Source organism: Bactrocera latifrons, unplaced genomic scaffold, assembly GCF_001853355.1.
Source record: "Bactrocera latifrons isolate USDA-ARS-PBARC rearing strain unplaced genomic scaffold, ASM185335v1 scaffold_103, whole genome shotgun sequence".
Taxonomy (NCBI): Eukaryota; Metazoa; Arthropoda; class Insecta; order Diptera; family Tephritidae; genus Bactrocera; species Bactrocera latifrons.
The window spans coordinates 827,621-854,061 of NW_017534442.1; the positions used below are offsets into that span (position 1 = coordinate 827,621).

Consider the following 26,441-nt stretch of genomic DNA (forward strand, 5'->3'; position numbering starts at 1 on the left):
GAAAAAATATTGGAAGATACAATGCCACTGACAGACGAACAAAGAGCATGCAGAAATGGCACATTGAGAATGGCAAATAGCAAAAGACACGAAGAACACCGCAGATAACCAAACGCGTCAAATTTCACAATATATCGCCTTATTAGACAAAATCAACGCAAACACAAAACAAACAAAAAACTACAAAGCAACAATGTAATTTGAAGTGCAAAATATTTCTTTCAACAAAAGAAGAAAGTTGTAATGAAAAATTAATAACGAGAATCTTGCGAAAGTGTTAGTTACAACTTGGCAAAAGGCAAAGCGGAATCTGCTTATCGGTTAATAGGCTGGAGGCAGAACTCAAAACGCCCTGCAAAAAACTCCAAAAATTTGCATATACTATTATGCAACGCAGGGCGCACGCATTAATTCTCCAAGAACTTCGCAAGTAATATGTACACACACCTCCCATTCGATATGCGATCAATGGGAAAGATCTTTCCCTAAGCGCTTAGACGCGCCCGAAATGCAATTCTCACCATAATGCTAATTACGATTACGTCGATATGCCGTTGTATTTAGTCTTATTGTTATTGCAACATTATAATCAAAGCCACACATTCTTGCCACATAACACCATTCACGCTAAATATCATATTTTTCGCCCATACAATACCAAACAATTGGCATCATGGCCATTGTAGCGACACATACAAAGCGCTGCCTAATGATTTCGCAAGTAAGCAAAAGGTTGAGAATCAATTGTGGATCGATGCACATTGGCAAAAGGGAATAATGTCGTGAAGAAAAAAGTTGGCAGCAGAAGCGTCTGTACTGCAACGCCCCGTGAGTGTTCAGCAACACAACAACAATCAGCAGAGTAGAAAACAATCTCATGTTAGAACGTATGCCCTTCTTTAAGCAACCCCTAAGTGTAGCTGATTATCTTCATGACGCGCCCAGGCTCACACATGCCATCCTGTCGAATCTCGAGAAGTCATAATCTCATTTGCATATCGCGGAACATAGAGGTGGCAGACAACACATTCCTTCATCGTCCTCACAATCATCATTCAGTTGCATGAGTCCTTTGTCATTTCGTGCAGTTTATAAACCCCAAAATCTATTAAAAAATCGTCTTAAGTCTACACATATTCAGATGCACACGTTTTATCCTTTCCTATGCAGATCGGTTAAACGTTTTCTCTGTGAAAATATTCCCAGGTGATTTGCATAATTTTGAAAACTTTCAATGAAAATTATTTTCATCAAAATACTAAATTGTTTGAAGGTGATAGCTACACAAAGTGTTATTAAGATTTTGTATGTGCTCAAGAGGCAATTGCCTATTTTGCCTCCAAGGTGTCGTTTCTGTAGACAGCAGAAATTCGTTCACCTTGAAAATTGATACACTGTAGAGTTTATAAGAAATTATAACAAATAGTTCGATTTAGATTTTCTCTGAAAAATTTCGTACTGATATGAGTATCTCAACCTCTTTAAACTGTAACCTCAAAACATTGATCGTGTTCTCATTACCTTAGTCGCTAAGGCCCAAAATTATTCAGAAATTATTCATGTACTTTCAAACAGTGTTCTCACTTTGAGAGCCAGTGGTAGCTAGGTTTGTAAATCATTTCTTAGAACTTAAATGTTTGAAGACCAAATCAATGCCAAAGTAAAAAAGTTTCCAATAACTTGATTTTGATCGTTCATTTTGTATGCCATCTTTAGTAATCCGAGCTGAAAAATTTGTTCGAAGATTGTTGCGTTGCCTTTGAAAATATGCAAAATTTCGCGTAAAAATCTTCTTACAAAAATTTGTCCTCACAAGGCCTTGACTTTCATCGTTCAGTTCGTTTGGCAGCTATATGCTAGTATATAGTGGTCAGATATCGGCGGTTCCGACAAATAAGCAGCTTCTTGGTGAAAGAAGAATGTTTGCAAAATTTCCAGTCAACTTTTTAAAACCTGAGAGGTTGCTAGTTTGCGTATATAAAGACAGGCAATCGGACAAAGATTCGGATATGTTTAAATCGGCGCAACCCGTCTCGCTGATCGCTTACTTATATGTATATATTATAGGACGTTAGTAATTATGTAGCTTTTATTTTCTCTTTATCAGACATCTCTGGTTAACAATACTTTATCGGTATATGTCATATACATATGTTGGTATAACAAATAGAGACAGGAAGATAGTTTTTGAAAATTAAATATCTAGACATTTAGACCAATGTGTGATATTCAAAATGCGTTATTACATACTTGTTGTCTATTTAGACGAACGGAATTTTTACATTTACATAATCTCAAATATGTATTCCATATTTTTAAATTGAATTCATATACTTATGTATGTAAAAATTACTAAGCATCCATGGAATCAACACCACTTTATCGCAGTTTTCTTTCCCCAATAAACAAATAAAATTGTTTTTTTTTTTTACCACAAAAGAATTTCGCAAATGCTCATTTCTATCGTATCCGATTTCGCAATTTTCGTACAGTGTACTCTACTACCACATTTACACTAAAATTTCTTAATCACCTTTCGTCTTCTAACCCACCGCATTCACTTCGTCAACACTCCGAAATGTGTACGATTCCCTTCAAAGCCATCGTCAACATTATACCAATTATTGATTGTCTGCGATTCGTGTTTGTATTTCGTGTTATTATGAAAATTACGTACCAGTTATTGAAAATCTATGCAGATCCAAAGATGATCAGCAAATGAATCTGCATTAAAGGTAGCCGAACCAATATCGAAAAAAGTTTGTTTATTCGCCAGCACTAATGGAACATTGAAAGACGGTCGCATTTGAATTTTTCTCATAGTTTGCATGACAAAGCCAAACCGAGAATTGCCATTCGGTGGTGTAGTCAGATAACACATCGAGACTCAACAAAGCAGCAGAAGAGTAGCCGTAATGAGGGGAAGATGCAACACACAGTGCCCAGGCAGGGTGTATTAAAGTGATGATTTCGGCACCCAAACGCTGATGAGGGTACACTGACTAGGCACAGATTTCTTTAACAGACTCTTTCTCTTTGTTGTAAGCATCTCAGGTAAATTTGTATGCGCCAGGAAGGAATAGCTCTGCTTACTTTCTTAGAAGAAAGTGCGCTTGCGGGCTGCAATTACAATCCAACCATCATCTATACATAAGAACAACAGCAGAACAGCAGCAGCTGTTGTGGCGCTGCTAATCTCTGTGAGGACAAACCGATTTCCACATTACTGCACACGATCACCAATGTTTGATATGCTAATCAATGCGCGCGTCGAGTTCCATAGCATATGGGACGATTGTGTGTGACTACAAGGCATTATCGTTGCTATCGAAAGGTACGAAAAGTACACAACAACAACAAAAGTGATAGGTAAGCAGTTGAAGAGACAACCTCATGTGTTATGATCGATGATCTGTGCGATCGCTGGTTTACGTTGTGTCTGCTCAACCCCGAGTGCGGTCGCAGAAATCAAATCATTTATCAATTAGAAAATTGGCAAACATTGCGTTCGTTTTGGCAATGCGCCTGCGCGCGATTTCTAACTCTTCTTACCTTTGCTGTGCACGTTCAACATTGTAATTTCGCACAATTTACACAAATGATCGATTGTTTGGCCCTTGTTTCTTGTTGTGCGCAATGCGAAATTGTAAAATTGGGTTTGTCTGCTTGCGGATTCTATTCAGTCAGCTCTTTACATTATATTCGCATACTTTGGAGATGATTTGTGAGCTTACTTAACATATGGATATGTACAAATGTGGTGTATGCCGCTCCTGATCGCGGCGATGTTGTTGAGGTCTGTTGACAATTGCCAACAATAGACACAATGGCAATAACAAACAGATTTCAGCCTTTTCTTTTTTTTGCACTCCGTTTGTTTTGTTTCCTTTCTCACATTCGCGCTGATCTTGTAAATCTTTCACTTGTCAATTTTTATTGCCTTTTAAGCGGGTTAACGGGGCTTACTTCCTTTGTGCTGCTCAATAAAAATTGGAAATATTGCAAAAAAGTAAAATAATGACAAAGAAAAGGGCTGCAGAAATCAAAGGAAGTGTGACCCCGTGTGGCAATTTTTTCTTTGTTTTCATTTGAATTACACACTTGAGATCCTCTTTCATGATCCTTGTCTTAGTAGTTAACAATTTCATTTATATATCCCTGTGGGTGCGATTTTTTCATTATCGCAAAATTGATAAAAAATACAATAATGGTGAGATGATAGCACTGATTGTTGTGATCAGCGTATAGCGTGTATATTCGTAGGTAATATACAGATATTGTAGCTCATTTTTCTCTGATTTATTTCAATTTTTGCATATTGTAGATTTTTTTTTCTACTTTGTCTTTTATTCATATTCTTATAGTTTTTGCTTCTACATCAGCAGCTATGAGCAAAAAATATTGAGACTTTATAATTTAAATTTTGCGAAATACTTGTATTTCAAATGATTCTCAGTGACATCTGTGCCAAATGTCAAATCAAAATAGTCATTAGTGCTTAGAATACGCTTGTCTTTCTGAAGTGCATTCGGCGATTTTTACGATGAGTGAAATTATTCAACAAAGAAGTTCCATTAAATTTTGCGTACGGAATGAAATTTCTGGTGCCGGAACGTTCACTGTGTTGGAAAAGACTTCAGTGATAATGGTTTTTCTCGAGCAAGTGTTATTAAAAGAGGGTCAAGAATGCGTTGAGAACGAACTTTGTCCAGGACGGCTATCACCATCAACTGATGATCAAAACGTCAAAAAATTGAAATTGAGAATTGGTGCTTGTGAATCAACGATTATCAGTCAAATATATTAGTGGTATCGTTGGGATATCGGAAGGATCATTGAAAGCCATTTTGAAAGATAATTTGGGCTTAAGAAAGATTGATTCCGAAATCACAAAATTTTTTTCGAAAAACAGCGCCTTGCTAAGGCCTGTGAAACAGTGCATTTCGACTACCAGAATGTCATGAAACGTATTATTACTGGCGATAAATCTTGGAACTATGCTTATAACAGATGGTCAGTCGGCCGAATATCATGGTAAAGGTGAGCTGAAGCCGGAAAATCACGCTAAAGCAGGCAAAAATAAAGGTTATGTTGACAGTTTTCTTCGTTTATCGAGATGTGGTGCTCTTCGAATTCTTACCCACCGGACAAACTGTCAACAATAAATACCATTTGAATGTTATGCTTCGCAAAAGATTCCGAAATTAGGGGTCGAAAACTCTTAGTGTTTGTATCACGATGATGCACCGTCGAATACTGCATTAATTATTCGTGAGTTTTTCGCTAAATTCGCAACCACCATATTTACCTGATTCAGTTCCCTTTAACTTCTGGCTATTTATCAAAGTCAAACGACTCCTCCATTTTAAATCATTTGAAAACATTACAAGTGAATAGATATCGGTAATTGACTTTAAGAACTGTTTCGAGTATTGGAAAAAACTTTGTCACAAGTGTTTAGAACCAAGAAGGGTTATGTTGAGGAGGACGACATAACTAAGAATTATAAAGTCTTTACTATTTATTGCTCATTGTAGTAGCAGCGAGAAAAAAATGCGATCGAAAGTTACCTTGAAGAAGGTATAGCAATCTATGTAACCTACACACGTAAATGGATTTGCAACATTTTCTTTGAAAAGTAAACCTTGTTCAAAAGTCGTGGGAAGCTTGAGTGATATTTTATATTTGATCTGAGAATAGAAGAAGAAATTATATCCGAAACCTGTTGTTTTGATATAGGATTACTTATTCAGTTTACACCACTACCGCAAATTTAAAATTTTCATCGCACTATGAACTATCGATCATGTTATAATTTAGCTCATATTTCTATTTATATTACTTAACATTAAGAAATGGGGTTAATCTTTATCAATCCATCACCCTTGCGCAGTTTCTCTAACCTTTCTAAATCTTAACCTTTTGCGATTTATTATACATAATCGTCTCCGGTCCCATAAAAAGTGATTGAAACGGGTTAGTATTTTAAGCGGATTAGAAAATAACTGGAAAAATAACACACAATACGCTTGAGTAGAGGACTCTGTGATCCCTTGCTTTTCGCTTAAGTTGTAATTTTCTACACTCAAGTAATTCAAAGAGATTTTTGCAAATTGATAGTTCTTAACAATATATTACGGTTATTATATTTAAATAATAGGCATATATCGTAATCTGAAATACAATACAACGTATCTTGAAAAAACCACATGAATTCCAAAGCGGTCGGTTGTTTTTGATAAGAAATTTAGAATTGTGCATAAAAAAATGTCTACAAGAAGAGTTAGTACTCAAAATTAAGCAAAACATTTTTAAAACTTGTTTTACTGGAGAAATATTCCTTTGAATCTACATTGCAATCTTTCTTTGTCAGACATCTGATTGGGCTTCTGACAGAGAGTGAGGGAGGTATGGTATCAACACCATACAAATATTCAAATATTCAAAGTGTTTAATTTAAAGATTTTATGTTTTATTTGTTGTTATTTTGAAGATAGAAGATGAAACCTCTTGTGATATTTAGCTGTAGAGATTAAAAAAGCTAGAAGGAATTTCTTGCCTAGAGACTTCTTCAAGAGTCTATAGTGGCGTTCTGGAAATATTGAGGTGCCCTACAAGTAATTGAATGCGAAATTACAGTATAATGCATTAAAAAACTGTATTTCCTGATCCCCAAATAAATTTCAAATTATATTAGAATTTCAATTTTTGTATATAAAGATAACACGCTGAACCAGTAGAGCGGCATTAAATGACTGACGAGTGAGCGTTTGCTATATTTTTTTAACTAAGCTTTATATCTGTACCTACATTGTTCTGAATTTAGTCATATATACACACACACATACATACAAAGCTTTGACCGGGTGAATGTACATGAAATGGGCAGGCACTTTATAATACGTGTTTGTATATTTCACACGCGCGTGCTATTTTAATTTATGGTTTGAAAAAGAAGCAATCATAAGGAGAAATATTTTAAAGTGATGACGTGTTGCTGCATACACAATTTTAATAGTTTGCGTGTTTTTATTACTAAATAAAAAATCTCTAATAAAAAAGTCTTCACGTTGGTTATTGTAATAAGCTCTATTACTTCATAAGCTCCCTCTTCCGAAAGTGTTCAAGGAATATATAAAATATTAGTATAAAAACTGCTAAGTTCGGATGTAATCAAGCATTTCATGCTCTTGCAACTTACAAGGATCAAAGTCAGGGAAAATTTTTTTAAAATCGGTCGAGCAAGTTCCACGATATGAGTTTTCACCTAATTATAGTCGGAGCCGCTTTATTACTACTGCCGGAAAAAATCTCTCTGAATTTCAATTGTTAATTTCACACATTACCCAATATTTTTTGTCAAAAGTCAATTATAGATTCTGGGGTCCACGTATTTTGTACCTAGAGACTTGAACAGGTTTGGTTGGATTTGTACATTTCGGTAATTAGATGGCATATTTTAAAGGAATTATTACTACAAAATTGTATCTCGATGACTCTTGCCAAATTACAGTTTTAGTGCTTAGTTAATGGCACTTTATAGGTTTTCGATTAATGGTAATTTGTGAGCGTTTCAGTGGTCCGATTACGCCCATCCACGAATTCGTAATTTTTTTTTGTACTAAGGAACCCGAATACCACGTTTCATAAATTCTCAATTTTTTACTAAAGTTGCAGGTTGCACGGACGGACGGACGGACAGACAGGCACCCAATTAATCTCTGTAGCAACAGGTTGTAAGAGTAAAAAAATTAATCTTTGGAATTTCACCAAAATAACTTACTATACTTAGCAAATCTGCAGGTGATCAAGTTGAAATACCGTTTGGGAACCATTTCCTCCAATACTTTTTAAGAAATAGGTTGAGTAAATCACGTATTCGAACTCTGTTGGCTGAAATGGATTTCTTAAAACGTAAAGCATGTTCAGCAGCAACCGTTTATTCTACAAGATCCCAGGAGTGTAATCCAGTTGTATCAACTATTAGAAGAAAGTGTTAGGGGGCAAAAGGGTACACTCGCAACACGTTGATAGATGAAGAGTATTTAAATCATCTGAACAACCTACATAGTTGAGGAGTATAGAGTTTAGTAAGAATGATAGAAGATCTGCTTCTTTCCGAATAAGCAGGCCGGAAGTGAAATCCAACCACCGAGTACATATACACATATTCGAAGATGCATAAACAGGTACTTTAACAACACAACCTGAAAGTCACCATTGAGAAGTTGTATGGAGATCGATGCTAGGCTGTCGAGTAGAGTTGTACACTGCGTTCTCGAAATTCCGACAAAACCACGGTTTGTCTTCCATTCCCTAACATCTTTTACCTACTGGGTGTTTAGCAATGCATTTGTTTAAAGAAAAAACGTTAACTTCGGCTGCAACGATGCTATCACGCGTGCATTTCTTATAGCAATATGTAACTAAATCTTTCTATCCAAGTATAGGTATACTGCTTAAGAGGGTTTCCGACGTTTTCTTCAGGATGTTACAAACTTTTTGGGAAACTTAATATCCATTGTTTAGGGTATAAAAATGACTAGTGGAATTAGGCAAAAAATCGTAGCTTTTCAGACATTTTTAAATGCCACTTTCGCTTTCCTTTACTACTTACTTACACACTATATTTTCTTCCTCTCTTTTTCAAATCTCAACTTTATGATCAGTAAGGAAAAACTCGCTTACTGTTGAAGAATATTTCTTTTATATTTTTATATGTCCATCGGTTTCTGAGTTTCATTTGTTGTTTGTCTGGTTTGAAAACAAAAAAATATTCAAGCTACACTTGATTTTAATAGCTTCATTAGAGCAAGTAAAAACTTTACTGCCCGTGCATTCTTATGTGAGTTTACAAGTCGGCTTAATGTTTAATGTTCTCCGTGTACTTTGAATATGTTTTCAGCAATGTTCTTCACATATGTACATTAATAAATACATATCGTATAAATATTATATATTTATATATATGTCATCTATATGGTCAGTTTTGGCGTACTTGCCGAATTTTTCACTAGATTAGATGCCAACACTAAGTACCCGCACTCGCAGATGTGTATGCGTACTTGAAAATCGCACTCTTCAAAAAGCTAAGCGTCGCGGTACCTCATATCGCCCGCTCCACTGCTTGGGCCAACATGCTGCTCGCACACGCGAGCCCGCGAATTCAATTCTCAAGGTCTTTACGATGACGTCTCCAGCTTCAAGTCATTCGCTTTTTTATTATTCATTGCTGTTGGTTTTGTTTTTTTATTCTTATTCTTTTCATTATTTTTCGGCATGTTGATTCGGCTGCGACGGCGCAACTAAAGCTCACGATTGTAGCTATTTATTCTGCGCTTACAAAAATTGCTCAAGACTTGCTTTGCTGCCTTTTGCCGGCGAGGTTGGGATTATTTGTTGAAATGTGTGTGGGACCAGCTGCGCCACACAACTCGGCAACAAACCATACTTGCCTAATGTACATATGTTGGCATGTACATTGTGGCTTGTGTTGATTACGATTTCCGCCCCGCGCTCAAGTTCATCACGAAATTCTGAACAAAAGCCAAGCTTTAAAGCCGCAGCCGCTAACCGCTGTTCGTGGCGACTGTAAGTGGGGCTGAAGTGTTCCCCTTTTAGTCCACTTGATCGACTGTTTTCTTGTTTTATCCGCTGTCGAAATTTCATTTGTTTTTCTTTCTCTATATAGTACTTATATATCATCTAAATAAGTATTCACATACTTAATATTTATTTACGTAAATATGTATGTAACAGTCAAGTAGAAATCAAAACGGGCTTTCCAAAGCCCAGACCATATCTTTGGTTAATGGAGTTTCATGTTTTGCTATATGTTAAGAGTTCTGCTATATATTTTGAGTTGTACCACTATCTTTTTTTTAATTATCCAACCTTTTATCTGAGTTATGGAGCATTTTCACTTTCACTAGGCTTCTGCTTGGAGATCCTGAGGAATGTCAATGTAGGTACACACCGATGTTCAGTAGTCCAATTTACGCTATTAGCTACTTTGAGATCCGTTGATGGGAAAGTTTGTCCTTGATAGTTTCAAAAATTTAATACAGGTTTTAAAAGAAAATATACTCTGAAATTCCGAACCACCCAGATTATATCGGTTGTAATATATCGACACAAGAGTGTCGAATTATTATGACAAATGGGCTCGATTTTATTAATACCTTCTCACAGAAACTTTCATTGAACCGAATAATTAGAAATCAATAAAAACAGCTGCTATATAGATGTATATAGTATGTAGATAATTTGGTCCATCTTGGAACCAGAATTAACACCAACAGCAACGTCAGCCTCGAAAGCCAACGCAGAATAACTTTTACCAACAGATGCTACTTCGGACTGAGTAGGCAATCTTGTGCAAGTTCCTCATCATTCCCGTCCTGCTATATGGTGCAGAGGCATGGACAATGCAAATTCTGCGGAAGACCTCAATCGATGGAACCATGAGCTGAACGAGATATACGACGACATTGACATCGTTCAGCGAATTAAGAGGCAGCGGCTACGCTTCTCTTCAGCTCTGTGAGTATTCCACTCTGTACCCGCCGGGGGAAGCAGGAGAAGAGGAAGAGCTCCACTTTGTTGGAAGGACCAGGTGGGGAAGGACCTGACTACGCTTGGAATATCCAATTGGCGCCACGTAGCGAAAGAAGAAACGACTGGCGCGCTGTTGTTAACTCAGAGAGGAAGAGAGACCTCCATTCCGTTGGAAAGACCAGGTGGAGAATGACCACCCAATCTCCCAAACTGGCGTGTTAAATCGGCTATAACCGCGTAAACGGTGTCTACGCAAATAAAGAAGAAGAGTATGTATATACATGTGGTTTTAAAGCGTTACATCCAAAATATTTGTTACAACAGACTACTTGAACTCTGAGTCATGATTTGAACTATACAACTGCATACTTATTTATATCTTTGCTACTTCACTTTTTTTTTAACTAAAATATAGCTTTGTTTTATAAATTAGCATAAACAGTCGTGGAACTGTGAGATCTGTGGATGGGCTGTATTTTATATGCGACTGTGAGAAGGTCAAATCAACAACGGACTAGATATTCACCATGCGCCAAATCTTGGAAAAGACCCGTGAAAGGAGAATCGACACACATCACCTTTTCGTCGATTTCAAAGCTGCTTTCGACAGCACGAAAAGGAGCTGCCTTTATGCCACGATGTCTGAATTTGGTATCCCCGGGGGAAGGATCTCTCCGAGCCGTTCGATACCAAACGAGGTTTAAGACAAGGCGACTTCCTATCATGCGATTTCTTCAACCTACCTCTGGAGAAAATAATTCGAGATGTTGAAGAGTGTACAGCTGCTGGCGTATGCCGATGATGTCGATATCATCGGCCTCAACACCCGCGCCGTTAGTTTTGCTTTCTCTACACTGGAAAAGGAAAGGACAGTGAACGAGGCCAAAACGAAATATCTCCTGTCATCAAAGAAACAGTCGTCCCACTCGCGATTAGGCTCTCACATCACTGTTGACAGTCATAACTTTGAAGTCGTAGATAATTTCGTATATATTGAAACCAGCGTAAACACCACCAACAATGTCAGCCTGGAAATTCAACGCAAGATAACTCTTACCAACAGGTGCTACTTCGGACTGAGTAGGCAAATGAAAAGCAAAGTCTTCTCTCGACAAACAAAAACCAAACTGTATAAGTCACTCATAATTCCCGCCCTGCTATATGGTGCAGAGGTTTGAACGATGGCATCAACTGATGAGTCGACGTTGAGAGTTTTCAAGAGAAAATTTCTGCAAAAGATTTATGGTCCTTTGCGCGTTGGCCACGGCGAATATCGCATTCGATGGAACGATGAGCTGTATGAGATACATGACGACATCGACACAGTTCAGCGAATTAAAAGAAAGCGGCTACGCAGGCTAGGTCATGTTGTCCGAATGGAAACGGGCCGGCAATGGAACTAGTAGCCAATCGAACGTACCCGCTTGAAATTTTAACTGCGGCTTTAGAGTAACAATATCTAGTAAACTAAGCACGATTTTACTTTTATACTACTTTTTTTCAGAAAAAGTGTAGTCAAATCTTATGTAGCCTAAGTTTCCGCTTTTTTTTTTTTCTTATCAGATAGCATCAAGACCGACTCACACTCGCCTCTGGTTCCACAATTTCAATTTTCAATTGAGACCATCTAGGGAACTTAATTGTTCGTGGTTAGTGTTAAGATCGGGTTAACGCCTATTTGCGGACTATGGACCGCCATTTTGACCAAAGCAAAATGACTTGGTTGAAAACAAGAGCTACTTAGTATCAATAGTCAGAGTAGTAAGACTAATTTTGGTATGTGATATTTCTTTGAATATATAAAAATTAATCAATCTCATGTACGTTACGCATAAGAAAGCTCACCGAGTCGTAGTCTTTTTAATTTATTTATATGTAGTAAAGAAATGCCTATCCTACCTCCAATCAGCTTTCATTTAACTCTGCTAACCCTCACTCATATGATGTTTCTATAGCTGCGAAGGTAATTCTTGAATTTCACTTAGTTCTTCTTCGTCAGCATTTTGTGGCCATTTGATTCTCCACACAAATTCGACATTGATTAATTAGTGTTAGATTGTCAAGTAAGTAAAAAAACTTGTTTTTCGTTAATATACACATATGTACATATATGATATACCACATATGGATATTATACATTAGGAAGGTTGTTAAAAATTTAATACACGATTTATGCCATCCCCTGAAACGATCGTTGTGGCTGTAGTAAAAGTTCTGAATACAATAGAACAACAAACAAAATTGATATAGTATGTGGCGCATATTTTCTCCCATACTTTTAACAGTAAGTAAACAAGAAAATCTTAATATTGGACGTTGACATAGAAGATTAAAAATTGTAAAAAACAAGTTGACTACAGTTCAGATAGAGGCTTTGAGTTCCAGAAAATTGCAGCTGTTCTTTGAACACTTACGGCTTGCCCTAATGTAGACAAACATGAATAAGGGGATATTTGGAAGCCAATATGTAAATTTGAAAGTGAATACCTGTAATTTGTTTTTTTTTTTTCTGATTAACCGAAATTCCCCATTTTTTGTATGAAATGCAAAGCAATTAATTTCATTGGCCTTGAAGCGGATTTCTCTAATGCACGAACTTCACTTTAAACAAAACAACTTTCAGAACAAAATAATTTTTTAACATTATATGATGACACCATAATTAATAAAAGTTTAACAAGGCAATCGCCATTTTCCACGCCTTCGGAATTCGACTAGGAGACCACTAACGGCCCTCTCATACAGGTAAGTTAGGCAATTGCCTAGAGCGCAAACATTTTGAGAAGGCATTTTGGCAATTTCATCGACTGTGGTACTGTTAATTTTTTTAATGGTAGGCCTGTTGTTAATATATGTGATGCGTTGATTACGAGTATTTCATTACGGTATCAGCTCGCTTGAGAAAACAGAAAAAATTAAAATTAATTTCTATTTTGCCATTATTGGTACCGCAATGAAAGATGTAATCAGTTGAAACAAGTTACTAAAACTTTTAGATGTTTATTTAATATTGAGCAGCTGAAAAGTTTAATTAATGGATATTAGTAGTTTGCTTTCAGACCTGTGGAGCGCATTCTACATATGTCGAGATCAAGCGACATAGCTTCGCTCTATGGGCGCTTGAAAAGTTCCAAGAAGATCCGACGTCCGAATTTTGTTTAGTGAAGCGAAGTGGCCCATTTCTGACTAAATGGGTATGTAAACAAGTAAAATCCTGTCATTACATATTTTCATACTCATAATTTTTCAAAACAGATGGCGGTGAGAACCGTCATTGGCGATCGTTATAGAGCTATTATAACCAACTAGTTTAAGCCTGGAATTGAAGCTCGTAATCTAAGCTGACATATCGCATCAATCAAACAATGGGTTTATTGAGAGAGCACTTAGGTGAGCTGATAATTTCACGTTTTGGGCGGGTCGATTGGTCACCAAGAAGAAGGGGTCATCGAAAATTTAATTCAATTAATGAACTATCTGAGACGTAGCCGCGGCCTTTTAAGAGATAATATTAAAAAAATTAATGCCAAGGAATGTTATTTCGAATGATAATAAACATTTGCTATTAATTTGAGGGTTACACGTTTTTTCTTAAAAAATAAGGGAACTTCGAAATGGTTGCATTGCAACTGAATTCTACATTAATGTCGTGTAACGTGCATGAGACTGCTATAAAGTTGATCCAAACAGGAACCCACCCATTATGTATACCAAAGATGTAGACCATGCTAAGGGATCATGTAAGTGATTGTTATTTTTGTTTGACTTAAACAAAAGTCATTACAAATATGTAAGTCCAAGCACACTACCCAATATCCAACTTGTTTGCGGCCAACAGTTCTATACCGAAGTGTTTATGACAAAACCTCCTAATCGATTTGTATATCTGAAAGAAAATTTCCGCAAACACAGCAAGGCAAAAATTAAATAGGGTATATGATATTTTAGATCCAACAAAGGATAAAGCCTGAACAATCAGGAACAACTCGCGGAAATGTTTTGTGGGCGTTGTCTAAAATTTCCTGGAAAACCATAAATCGAAAAATTATAAAGGCTTAATAAATTAACTCATAATGTCAATTGAAGCTTAAGGTGTAATATATCCCTAAACATCTAGGCTGGACTCTCATCAGGATTTTTTTCGGCAAATTTGTGAGCTGCAAGTGAAGAAATAGGCGAAAGGGTTCATCAGTACACTTCCTTAATGGAGAAGTGCTATCGAAGGAAATTGAGCACAGGAATCAGCGTTGGAAGCAATAATTTTTCTAAATGTAGCTGATGTTCTTTTTTAAGACAATATATGTTTTTATGTCTCAAGAAAACCTGACGTGTCATTTTTATATTCATATTTTTGTTTAGTGCCCTTGTACGTTAAAAATTTAATATAAACTTTCATCTGACAAAAACAAAAAAATTTTAAACAGTGTAATTAACATTTTTCTTTAAGTACTAATTAAAATATTTTTTAAACAATAATGTTAAATATTATGTTGTTAAGGCATCAATCAATAGAGCGAATTCTCATCGTCCTTGGCTATTATTATAGGCTATATAATATATAATATAGATTTTCCGCCCTTCTCTGCTCTGTAGTTCCCTTTTTCAACTTTAAAGGAAACTGTTCTAGTCTAGCTTGTGGACCGAGAATGTTAATAAAGAATTTTATAAACCTCTCAATTCACGGTAGTAGGCACAAAAGCAGTTTAATTTCAACAGAGCTCTCGCTTAGACCGAAGATTGAAAATTTTCGGGGTATGTGGGGATTAAGAGAATTATTGATTTGATTCAACCCCTTTTCAGCACACAAGCATATTATTATCAGAAAAGAATTCTCTCTGAGTCCCTATAATACAAGTATATCTCACAAATTGACCAGTACTTTTGATAAAAAGTTTGCGACAGGAACTGGGGTCCTGAAGGCTTCAACAATTTTGATCTGATTTGGACAGTTTTGGCCATAAATAAGATAAAGGAATCAATTTAAGAGCAAGTTATGAAAATATTGTGAACTGAGTAAGTTGTAGATTTAGATCTTATCCACTTTGGGAGTGTTTAGTGTTTAAATCCTACTAAGAAAAACAGGATAACGATGCTGATTGGGTTATTGTCTATTTTATAAAATCTAAATTTATCTAAATTATTTGTAAAAAGTTTTTTTGTATAATTCTTGGCTCGTCCAATCGTAATTAAAGTAGGAACCATTATATTAGCCATTATAGCTAAGCCTTGCCTAATGTCGTTAACAAAATTAATGCACTTCAAACTAAAAATTAACACCCGAACGACTCTTTTAGTAAAAGCAATCACAACCTTCTGTTTTGGATAACGAAAACCGCACTATCGGTAGAGGCTTCTGAAATAATTTCAGACTTGATCTTGAGCATATCATATCCTGCAGTGTAAACTCGTAAATCCTATATAAAGAGGTGTCTGCAGAGACGCTAATATCTGGAGTCGAAGTGTGTAATAGTAACACCCCTCAATTCAGTGGACGCATGTAGCTACAATAACAAAATATAAGCTACATATATATGTATTTGTGTGTACAATTCAAATATTCATACCTATAGACACACATACATACATGCACCCATATATTATAATATATTAACAGCTCAGCAGGGCAATGTTCTTCTTTGTATGAGAAAGGCAGAGGAACGGTCAGCAGCTGAAAAAAATTTGCGGAAAATGGAAATAATATAATATAAGAGGAGAAAATAAAAGTACGTGGTGCAAGAGGTAATAATTATCAATTACTTGAAAATACTTAATTTAGGCACATGCATACATAACATATGAGCACATATGTATTTATATGCATATCCTTGTATATATCATAGTATAGAATATTTCCTTAAGGCACATCTTATTCAAGCTATATAATTCTAAGAGGGCATAAATTGTGTTAAACTTTAAAAATAAATTTGGAATAACTTCAGTATAGACTTTAGATCCGAGAAGCCACTCACAATCATCAGGTTTATCGCTTTATTAGACGAAAATAGATGGGCAGTATATACATATGTAGAAAATCTCGCTTTACAGCTACAAACCTTGAGTTATTTTGGTGGTGTAAAAGTTCAAAATAAAATACTTCGTCGTTGTTTTTTTAACAAATGTTTTGTTTATATTTACTACTATTTTATGAAATTAGTTCATACAACTTTTTAAAATTTTTACATTTTTTTCATTAGTAATTAAATAGGCTTTTTCGTTGCTTTTTATTTAAATCTTACAGCCTATTATGTAACTAAAAATTTTAATCGGTTCAGTTGCATATGAGCATTTTATTTGAAGAGCTAATAAAATATATAATAAATATATATGTTGTGAAAATACATTGAAATGAGTGTTGGCAGCAATGAGTTTGAACATTTAATGAAGCTATAATACTCTTCACGTTTTACTTAAAAGAGCTTTATTTATTTCGTGAAGATAACTTGGCATATAAAAAAGTTTTCCACAAAAGCTTGGTACCGATCATTCAGCTGGTAGACCAGCTCTATTTTGTATTGGCTCCATATCGGCGTTCCGACAAATAAGTAGGTTCTTGGAGAGTAAGGGATGTACGTAAAATTTCAGATCGATATCTTAAAAACTGTGGGACAAATCTCAATCTTAAAATTTTTTTATTAGAACGTTAAAGCTGCAAATACCCATTTAAGAGAGCACTCCTTGAGCTCCTAATCGAAGCAAGGATTTCTGCATTTACATTGCACTACTATCAGCAACAAATAGTAAGATTCCTTCTTTTTTATTCTTCAAAATCTATAACGCGCCCCTCAAAGTAATACCCTTTGGCCACAATGCACTTGTGCCAACGTTTTTTCTAATCCTCGAATAAGTTGTTACAGTAAATTTCCAGAAAAGTCTTCAACGCACGTAGGGATTCACGTTTAATGTCAAAACCCCAGAGCAGTCGCTTGATTTGCTGATTAGCCAGAAGATACACGGAGCTAAATCAGGCGAATATGGCGATTGTTGCATGATGTTGGTTGAAACTTTGGCGAAAAATCTACGAAGATGAAGGCAGTATTCGGCGGCGTGTTGCGTGACGCAAAAACCAATAGTTGTCGGCCCATAATTTCGGCTTCTTTTCACGAATAGCTTCGCACAAACGACGCATAACACTAAAATAGTAATCCTTGTTGACAGTTTGGTCGGTTAAAGGGAATACGAAGTGCACCACACCTCGATAATCGAAGAAAACTGTCAACATAACCCTGATTTTTGACCTCATCGACATCAAAGTTTTTCCACAATATTCGGCGAATTATCGTCTGTTTCTGGATCATAAGCATAGATCCAAAAATCATCTCTAGTAATAATACGCTTTATGATATCCTGGTTGTCGGAAAGCATTGCTTCACAGACATCTCTGACTATTAATCGATTCTCAACCACAAGTTCCTTTATTTTATTGAAGAGCTGATCATCAGTTGATGTTGATGGCAGTCCTGGACGTGGTTCGTCATAAACACGTTCCCGTTCATTACAAACGAAAAATTATAACGTGATGTTGGGCATAACAGACTTAAGGACATGTTGGATCTTGGGTACACATTATAAGAAAAGCGCTTGGTATCGTCTCCGATCGTTAGAGACTCAAATTATCAATTAGTAGAATATTGTGCTTGTTTTTATTTTATGAATATCTGGAATTCTCCATAAGATTTGGGCTTATCGGATATCGGCCTATAAACTGATGTAAAAACTCAACTCGTCAAAGTATAAATCCCGAAAATAATACCATTATACTAAGGTTGATTTATAGTACCGGAGCAACACTAACTAAATACTAATTATTAAAAACGAAAAAAAAAAAATTTCAATTCTGGAATAGTCACAATTTCGAAAAACGAGGCTTACAGTTTACTCAGTACAACACTCAGAAAGTTTTTTTCTACTACATTCATCTGAATAAGTCCAAATTTACTATTTTACACAGCTTCGGAAAATTTATTTATTTTATTAAATTTTCTTTTATTTTAGTATCTTTCATTTTACTATAGTTTTACAATTAATCAATTCATTTGCTTCTGGGCTATTGCTTTCAAGTAACCATTACATATTAATACATATATTATTCCGTATTTACCATATACAATTACATTACAGATTTTGTTTCAATATACATTTATCTTAAAACTATTTGTGCTTGAGTTCTGCGTTGTTGTTCGTAAAAAAGAGTAAACCTTATTATTAAATAATATACGTACCATATAGAGAGACAGTTTTTGAGAATAAGAAAATAATTCTTTAAGTGTAATGATAAGAGTTTTAGTTATAAAAATATGCATGCATTTAAAATGTAAGAAGAAATACTTATGTAAAGCTTTTTAATATTAGCTATAACTACTGATATATAAAAATATACACTTATCTTTCAATTTTTATCATAACCTTGGGCTATTTCGAAATCAGTTTAAGATTAATAATTACTTTCAATGTGCTTTTGTTTGATTGCTTGGTTGATTGACAAAGGAGGCACATGAGCGCCATCTCCGGGCCATCAATTTAAAGTGAGAAAAAATATTTTTTATGAAATCGTAAAAAATAAGGGAGCACTAAAGAAATCTTCAAAAATTCAATACTTTTATCGGAAATTTCTTTCGTCTTCAAAGAAGTAATGGTCAACGGCAATAAAGTATAAAACTCTTTGAGAAAACCACTAGTTCCATACCCTTTTGCCTTTGATTTCCTTTATTTATTTATAATTTTAACTTTTGGGAAAATTTTGACCCTCATACTGAACGAAAATACATATATACTTTTGACAGCGAGTTATATGAAAATAATTATATCGGTGTAGAACGTGGATCACTGTTCAAGAAAACTTAATTTAACTGTATAATTTTAATAGATGTTCATACTATTTCAGCAGTTCAGTTTTACTTTTTCATTCACCCTTGATTAAAAGTTGATTATATAATTTACACCACATTTGTTTCGACATTTCTTGTAGTTTCCAAAGAGAGAAAGGTAGATACTTTGGAAGAACTGGTATACCGCGAAGTTAGCGCAAAGTTTTTGAAACATAAACATTGAAATTTTTGTTCTAAAACTAATTTCGTAAAAGCCCAAATATTTGAAGTGAATGAATTTAACTTGGGTCAGGTTAAGAAAGAATTTTTATTGTTTTCAAAAAATATATATTTATTTATAGAAAAAATACAAAAAATTACCATTCTGAAATGAAATATTTAAATGGGTTTCACGGCTTCGAAAATGTTTTTTTATTGTATTTTTTAATTCTAGCACATCTCTCGCATATTGCCCTAAATGTCCAAGTTTAACTCAGTTATAGTTTTGGAGATAACGTGTTGAAAAATTGCGCGTTCGAAGCCAGCTATATAGTCACATCAAAGCTGAAATGCGTTTTTCCCGACACTTTGTTTTCACAGTGAGTTCGGAAACGGTACCAAAAATCCGAATGACTGACGGAAATGACGTCGTAATGGGCGAGTTTTGAATATTTTCCTCTGAAAATTTCACAAAAGATTTGAAAAATACTTTTCTTTAGAATAATAAAAAGTTTAAATAAAGCATTTCATAATTTAGATTTAAAAAAATATCCGATATATGTCGTTTTTTGAGCGAGGAAACCCATGTAACGCCTTAAATGAGAACAATGCCTATATGTGCAGGCATATTGTGTCAAAACTTATGTATCACATTACTTACGTAGTTGTTAAAACACTAAGTAAATTAGGAATTATAAATTATAGCGTTGTCAAGTTATGGGTATCCAGCAAGCTGCTCACTATGGAAATTACTCCGCATTGTAGATGAAATTAAGAACTTCAACTGGAGATATTTGCGTTTGTGTGCTTGTTTTCAAAGAGAAAGTTATCATCTTCAATAGCAATAGATCTCAAAATCTTTATGTATTTACTTACCTCATGCATAATTTTTCTGCACAAGTCAAAGTATGACATAAAACCTAAAACCTTTATAGAATTTGAATTATTCGCAGAATAAAAACTATCATATACATATGTTCCTGAGAGCTCTTGAGAGCTGTTGAATACCCTATAACGAATAGACCTAATACATGGACTAAAGTGAATTTGAAATCCATTAAATAGCAAAATATAGAACACCTAGAAAAGTTCGGCTTTAAAGTTAAGATTTCTTTTATATTCAAACATAAATTTTAATACATAAAACAAATGTTTGAAAAATACAAGTTCAGAGCAAAAGAGACAGCTGTTAGTTTCTGCTACACAAAATAGCTACTGCACTATGAATAAACAGCTGATAAAACACATGTGTAATAAAGCGATATTTGATGCTTTTGCTTGGATTTTGTCTATTTTATTAGTATTTAAGTTATGAAAATAATTAGGTGTTTGACATAGTCTCATAAAGTTATAAGTTATAACGATCCGTAAATATAGCGTTCAGAGTGCTATTTGCGTAAACTCATTTTCGTATGCAATGCAACAACAAATTTTTTAAACTAGATTTTACGATGCTTTATGACACGTTGTGAGTATTCCAAATAAGTATATTGAAAATGTTTCTAGTGTTCATATGATTTGATTATTAAAGACAATATTTTGAATTTTACTGCTAACTTTTGCAGCTTTTTCGTTTCTTTACTTTTCGTTAATTCGCTGTTTGTGAGAGTAACTCGCATTCTTGTTCTTCCTGATAGCCACTAGCAGTTATGAAAGAAACCCATAAAGAAACTTTAACGTAGTCGTTTTGACACAATATGCCTGTCATCATTACTCAGCATACATATACACATACAGTTCGAAATAATTAAATTTGTAGCAACCAAAAATTTGTATTTATTTTTAAATCGTCTTGCCACTCTAACGCAAGTGCTTGGTAAAAATAAAATGATTTTTTTAATGCGTTATTTAATTACTTTATTTTCTTGATATCTAAAATTTTAGAGTTAATATAAACAACGAAAAGAATAATCAAAATATGTTGTCACGACATGCATAGACACACAGGTCCTTTGTAAATAATCAAAATAGTATAATAGAAAATCCAAAAAATATACATATATTCTATGAAAAGCTGTGAAATTTTATTGAGATTCATAAATTCGTTGCTACAAAGGATGCAATCACTTAATTGACTACAGAAGCTTATTCAATACTTAATGCATATGCATACATAAAATTAAAAGAAGTTTTAGCATTTTTACAAAGGAATTAAAATATATTATTTTGTTTAACAAAACTTTAAGAAGTTTAAAATGGACACCGCATAAAAAATAAAAAATATTCAAATATATGTACATACACATAGAAATGTATATAAACTACATACAATGACGTACTTGTGCCTACAATTACACAATTCTTAACATTAGCTGTTTCTTACTGAATAAAGTAAATTCGGCTTATCAAACTACTTTTGCTATACTACGATTACCTAATTGCTAGACGGGTAACTAGTCGATAACTACTTTTAATTACTATAATTATGAACTACAATTTGTAGAATTTGTATACTGTCAAGGCGCGCAGGCGTAGTAAAAATGAGAGAAAAATAGAAGGAGCAACATGTTGGTATAAAACGAGTGAATTTACAGGTATAAAGTGAGTATGAGAAGCACCTGCCAAAGAAACGTGCAAAAAATTTAGACATCCTGTTGCATTTATACAGACATATAGAAATGCTTATTTGCGCTTATAAACAATCATATCCAGTGAAATTTCTTATAACCGGACACCCACGATCGCAGTGTTTTTGTCCGGCTAAGGGAGCTGTCCGTATATGAGGGCATGGACAAAAACGTGTATTTAAAATGTATTCTTAGAGTCAGAAGCTGCAACTCAGAACTATACTCCTATTGAACTAATAAATACCAGCCAATGTCAGCCAGCAGTGAATGAATGAAAATTATCTTATTAGTTTCCGTTGTACCACCGGGAACCAGATTACCCCAGTGCAAGACAATTTGTTTGCTGTGATTATTTAATGTTTTGTTAAAAAAAAAAAAAAAATTGTCCCAAAACACCAAAAATTATTTAGAATTTAAAAAACCGTAAACTATAAATTGTACACAATATTCTTGACAATTTTTATGAAATGTCGTCCGTTTATCAGAGACAATATGAACAAAATATTACCAAAAAAATGTCCGTATCCTGTCTTAGGAAAGTATTAATGAAAACGTTGTGTTCATCAAATTTGTCCAGTTATGGGAGATGTCCGACTATGAAGACTGTCCGTTATGAGAAATTTCACTGCATAATACAAAGTTGAGAGGAAGTAGTGTTGAAAAATTCGCAGAGCTAAGACACTAATAAATATATGTTGTTTTTATAAACTTGTTGTTTTACTCCAATTGATTGCAACTAATGTTTAATTTCTTCGAAGTTATGTGTAATTCTCGTACTCCGTTTTACCGCTTTGCTGAAATGATCATTAAAACCTGAGTTTTTGTGTTGTTTGTTGTTGTGTATTTGATGTTGTTATTGCAGTTGTACTACTACCGTCCCATGTGTGCGCACTGGGTGCTCGCTTTATCAAACATGCAAAGGGTCGTTGCGCGCCCTCCTGCCGATATGCAACTAACTCCCTGCCCTTGCCGCTAAGCGCCTCAGTAAAATCAACTGCGATCACGTGCACGCTCGTGTACCCGTTTCTTCGACTTTTTGAACTTATTACCATACCTGCCGTTACTGTTGCCATCACCGCTGTGCAGTGCGGCGTACTATTGACCCTTGTCCTTGCCGGCACCGCCCGCGGTTACACTGGTCAAACCGAGCAGGTGATCGCTGGCCAATAGCCCCGCTGCCGCCGCTGCGCTGGGCTGATGCGCATAGTTGCGTATCTGGTGCAATGAGATAAGTTGTGTTGGGAAAGCGGCGGCTGCGGCGGCATTCTGCTGGTACAGGTACGCTGCGGCGGCGGGTGGACGTTGTTGTGCAGCCAGCGCATTCAAATGTGGTGGCGCCGTGTTGATGGGCGTAAAGGCGCTGGTTGTTTTCACGTCGTAGTTGGCTGCTGCCGCCGCCGCTGCCGCTGCTGCCGCTGCATTGCCCAATAGCAGTGGATTGGGTGAGTGTGACTGTTGATGCTGATGTTGTTGTTGTTGCTGTTGTTGCTGCTGCTGTTGTTGTAGATGATGTTGCGGGGTTTGACGCATCACCAAGTCCTCACCCTCATCGTTGGGCGAGTGTGAGTGATTCGGCGTGTTGCCGCTGCCAGCGCTATCGCCACCACTGCCCGCTCCACCATTCACCAGCCGCTGATGGTGTTGCAGTAGTTCCTGCTGCTGCTGTTGTTGGTGCTGTTGCAGCGCCGCAAAGTTGTAGCCATTCTGAGCATGTTGTTGCTGTTGTTGCGCAGCCGCGGCGGCTGCAGCTGCTGCAGCGGCAGCTTGCTGCTGTTGTTGTTGTATAGCTTCAGCGAGTGTGGCTGCATTCACGCCACTATCGGCACCCACTTTCGCCCAATACGAATTGGGATCACTAGTTGCGGCCGCTGCCGCAGCATTCATCACCACCTGTCGCTGCAAATTAAGGCCGATACCGCCGGCAGGCACATGGTGTTGCGCATTACTTGTTGCGCTGGCCTGTCGTTGCTGTTGCTTCTCCGCCTTTTCGGCGTGTTTTTGCAAATGTTTCTGCAGGTAGGTCTCCTGTGTGTACGACTTGCCACACAGGTTGCAGATGTGCGTCTTCAAGTGCTTCGAGTCTTTGTGTTTGGGTATGTGCTCGAGCAGCGTTAATTCGTCGGTGAAGCATTTGTAGCAGGAGTTACATTTAAATGGTTTGTCCGTTTGGTGGCAACGAGAGTGCGATTGCAGATTGGAGAGTTGTGAGAAGGCTTTAGGGCAGCCGGCATGGCGGCACTTGTATGGTTTATCCCCGGTATGTGTGCGGATGTGTTGTTGCAGGTGCGACAGCTGTGTGAATTTGCGTTGGCAGATTTCACAACGATATGGCTTGATGCCCAGATGGATGCGGGTGTGTTGTGAGAGGTAGGAGGAATTGGCGAAGGTTTTTGTGCATTGCGTGCATTTGTAGGGTTTGGCGTCGCGGCCTTCAGGGGAGCCTTGTTGGTTACGTTGTTGCTTCTGATTGACGGTGTGTTGTTGCTGTTGTTGTTGTTGTTGTTCGACAGCAGCAGCATGTGGATCATACTAAAATGAGTAGAGGAAAAAAATAAAAATTGTTTAACAACGCGTGCTCCCCAAGAGAAAGAAGTTCTTATGTCAAGTTCATGGATAGATAGCGAAAAAAATAATATCAATTAACATAGATTTTTGATAGTTTACATTTTTTGAGAAATCTGACTATATTTATAGATACAATGTTTTATACCATCTGAAAGTATGGAATTCCATGACAATAAAACCTATTAATTTAAAAAAAATCTTTAATTTTTTCAGTTGAGATTGAAAATTAAGGCGTTTTCAATATTAGGTCAATATAAGGAGAATTAATAAATATTTTAAATAACGGATATATAGTGTGTTTGGGACATAAGAATGTAAATTTACACCAAATAAAAAAAAAATTGTGTTCAAGATACAAATAAAACAAAAAAAATAAAATTTTAAAATTTGGTTATGTAAATTTTTCACATGAATGTTGAGGTTATGTGAAAAAGACAGGTATATACATACATATGGTAATTATAGATATTTTTATTACCTACAAGGTTGCTATATAATTGTTTTCGGCGGAAATCGAGATAAACCATTTTTAACCTTTAAAAATTCAGCGCTCCCTCCCCTTCCTTTTCCCCCAACCGCAGACTGCCTGTAAATTAAGTTTCCCTTATTGTTTGTTAATTAAACTTTCGTTTCCGATGAAATTTAATCTGCTGTAATTCTTTTCAAAAATTATTTGCACTGGTCTATTAAGGTAGTTTATAAGAAAAAGGGTCGCTTGAAAATTTAAAAGCTTTTAGAAGACTGCTGCCATGGTGCCACACCATTGCCGGACAAATACCCGAGACCGATTATGTAACTTGGGTTACATTTTTGTCTTAGCGGTCTCTGAATGCTGTTCTGAATAATATTGTATTTTGGCTCGTCATTAAATCCACTGTCATTATTAAATTCGATTCCAAAATCCCCTTATATAATTGAACATTAAATAAAATACGTTCTTGATAGCTTCGCAAGCCTTTTAAACGAATCACTATATATTTCCTGGCATTACTAGAACCTCGAATTACTCTCACTTACCTTTTGCTCTGGTTGTTCCGTCATGGTGGGTGTGGCCGGTGAATTTGGTGGACTATACGATTGTTTAAGCTGCAGCTGTTGGTGCTGTTGTTGTTGTTGCTGCTGTTGATGAGCCACTTGTTGTTGTTGTTGTTGTTGCTGCTGATGATGTTGCTGCTGTTGTTGCTCATGCGCTTGCTGTTGTTGGAGTTGTTGTTGTTGCTGCTGATGATCAGCGAGCAGCTGCTGTTGTTGGTGTATAAGGCCATTCTTCAACGAATAATCTAAACGCTCAACATTCTGACGAAATTCATTGATATTAAATGGTTTATAATCGTGTGCCGCCAACTGTGCGGCATTGCGCAATTCCACCGGCGTCAGATGATGACTTAGTGAGGAGAGGACATTGCGTTCGTTCATCGAACGCAGCTGATCTATCGAACGGTGGAGATAATCACTTGGGGGAGCGGGTAATTCGGCCATTTCTTTGAACGCGGCGTTGTTTGTCACACCGCTGTAGTATTGTTGTAATAGTATGATGTGTGCGTTACGCAGCCGTCAGTTGAAGCCGTTATATGGTAGGAGTGTTATGCGAAGAGTGGTTGGTAAAAAACTGCGGCAAATTTCGTTTTGCGTATTTTTTGATCGATTGATGGCGCCAGCCAATAATTTCGTCAATTCGGTAACCGCCGATGTCAGCTGAAATTGGAAAAGAAAAAAACTGGTCAGTTGG

General features: G+C 36.0%; 1 protein-coding gene across 1 annotated transcript; it reads right to left on the minus strand.

The window, feature by feature from the left end:
- Nucleotides 1–20,706: 20,706 nt before the first annotated feature.
- On the minus strand, nt 20,707–26,191 carry LOC108968261 (zinc finger protein squeeze). The gene is made up of 3 exons (XM_018932183.1): nt 25,946–26,191; nt 25,730–25,888; nt 20,707–24,676 (listed from the first exon to the last, which is right to left on the minus strand). The coding sequence occupies exons 1-3, from the start codon at nt 26,189–26,191 to the stop codon at nt 23,243–23,245; spliced, it is 1,839 nt and encodes a 612-aa protein (XP_018787728.1). The 3' UTR covers nt 20,707–23,242.
- Nucleotides 26,192–26,441: the final 250 nt, after the last annotated feature.

Bases quoted from the DNA above. Each gene is read 5' to 3' on its own strand.
- LOC108968261 (XM_018932183.1), bottom strand. From the start codon at position 26,191: ATGGCCGAATTACCCGCTCCCCCAAGTGATTATCTCCACCGTTCGATA. The intron at 25,889-25,945 runs GCTGATCATCAG...CATGAGCAACAA, and splicing joins ACCAACAACAGCAGCTGCTC to CAGCAGCAACATCATCAGCA. The intron at 24,677-25,729 runs GTAAGTGAGAGT...TACTCATTTTAG, and splicing joins CGGAACAACCAGAGCAAAAG to TATGATCCACATGCTGCTGC.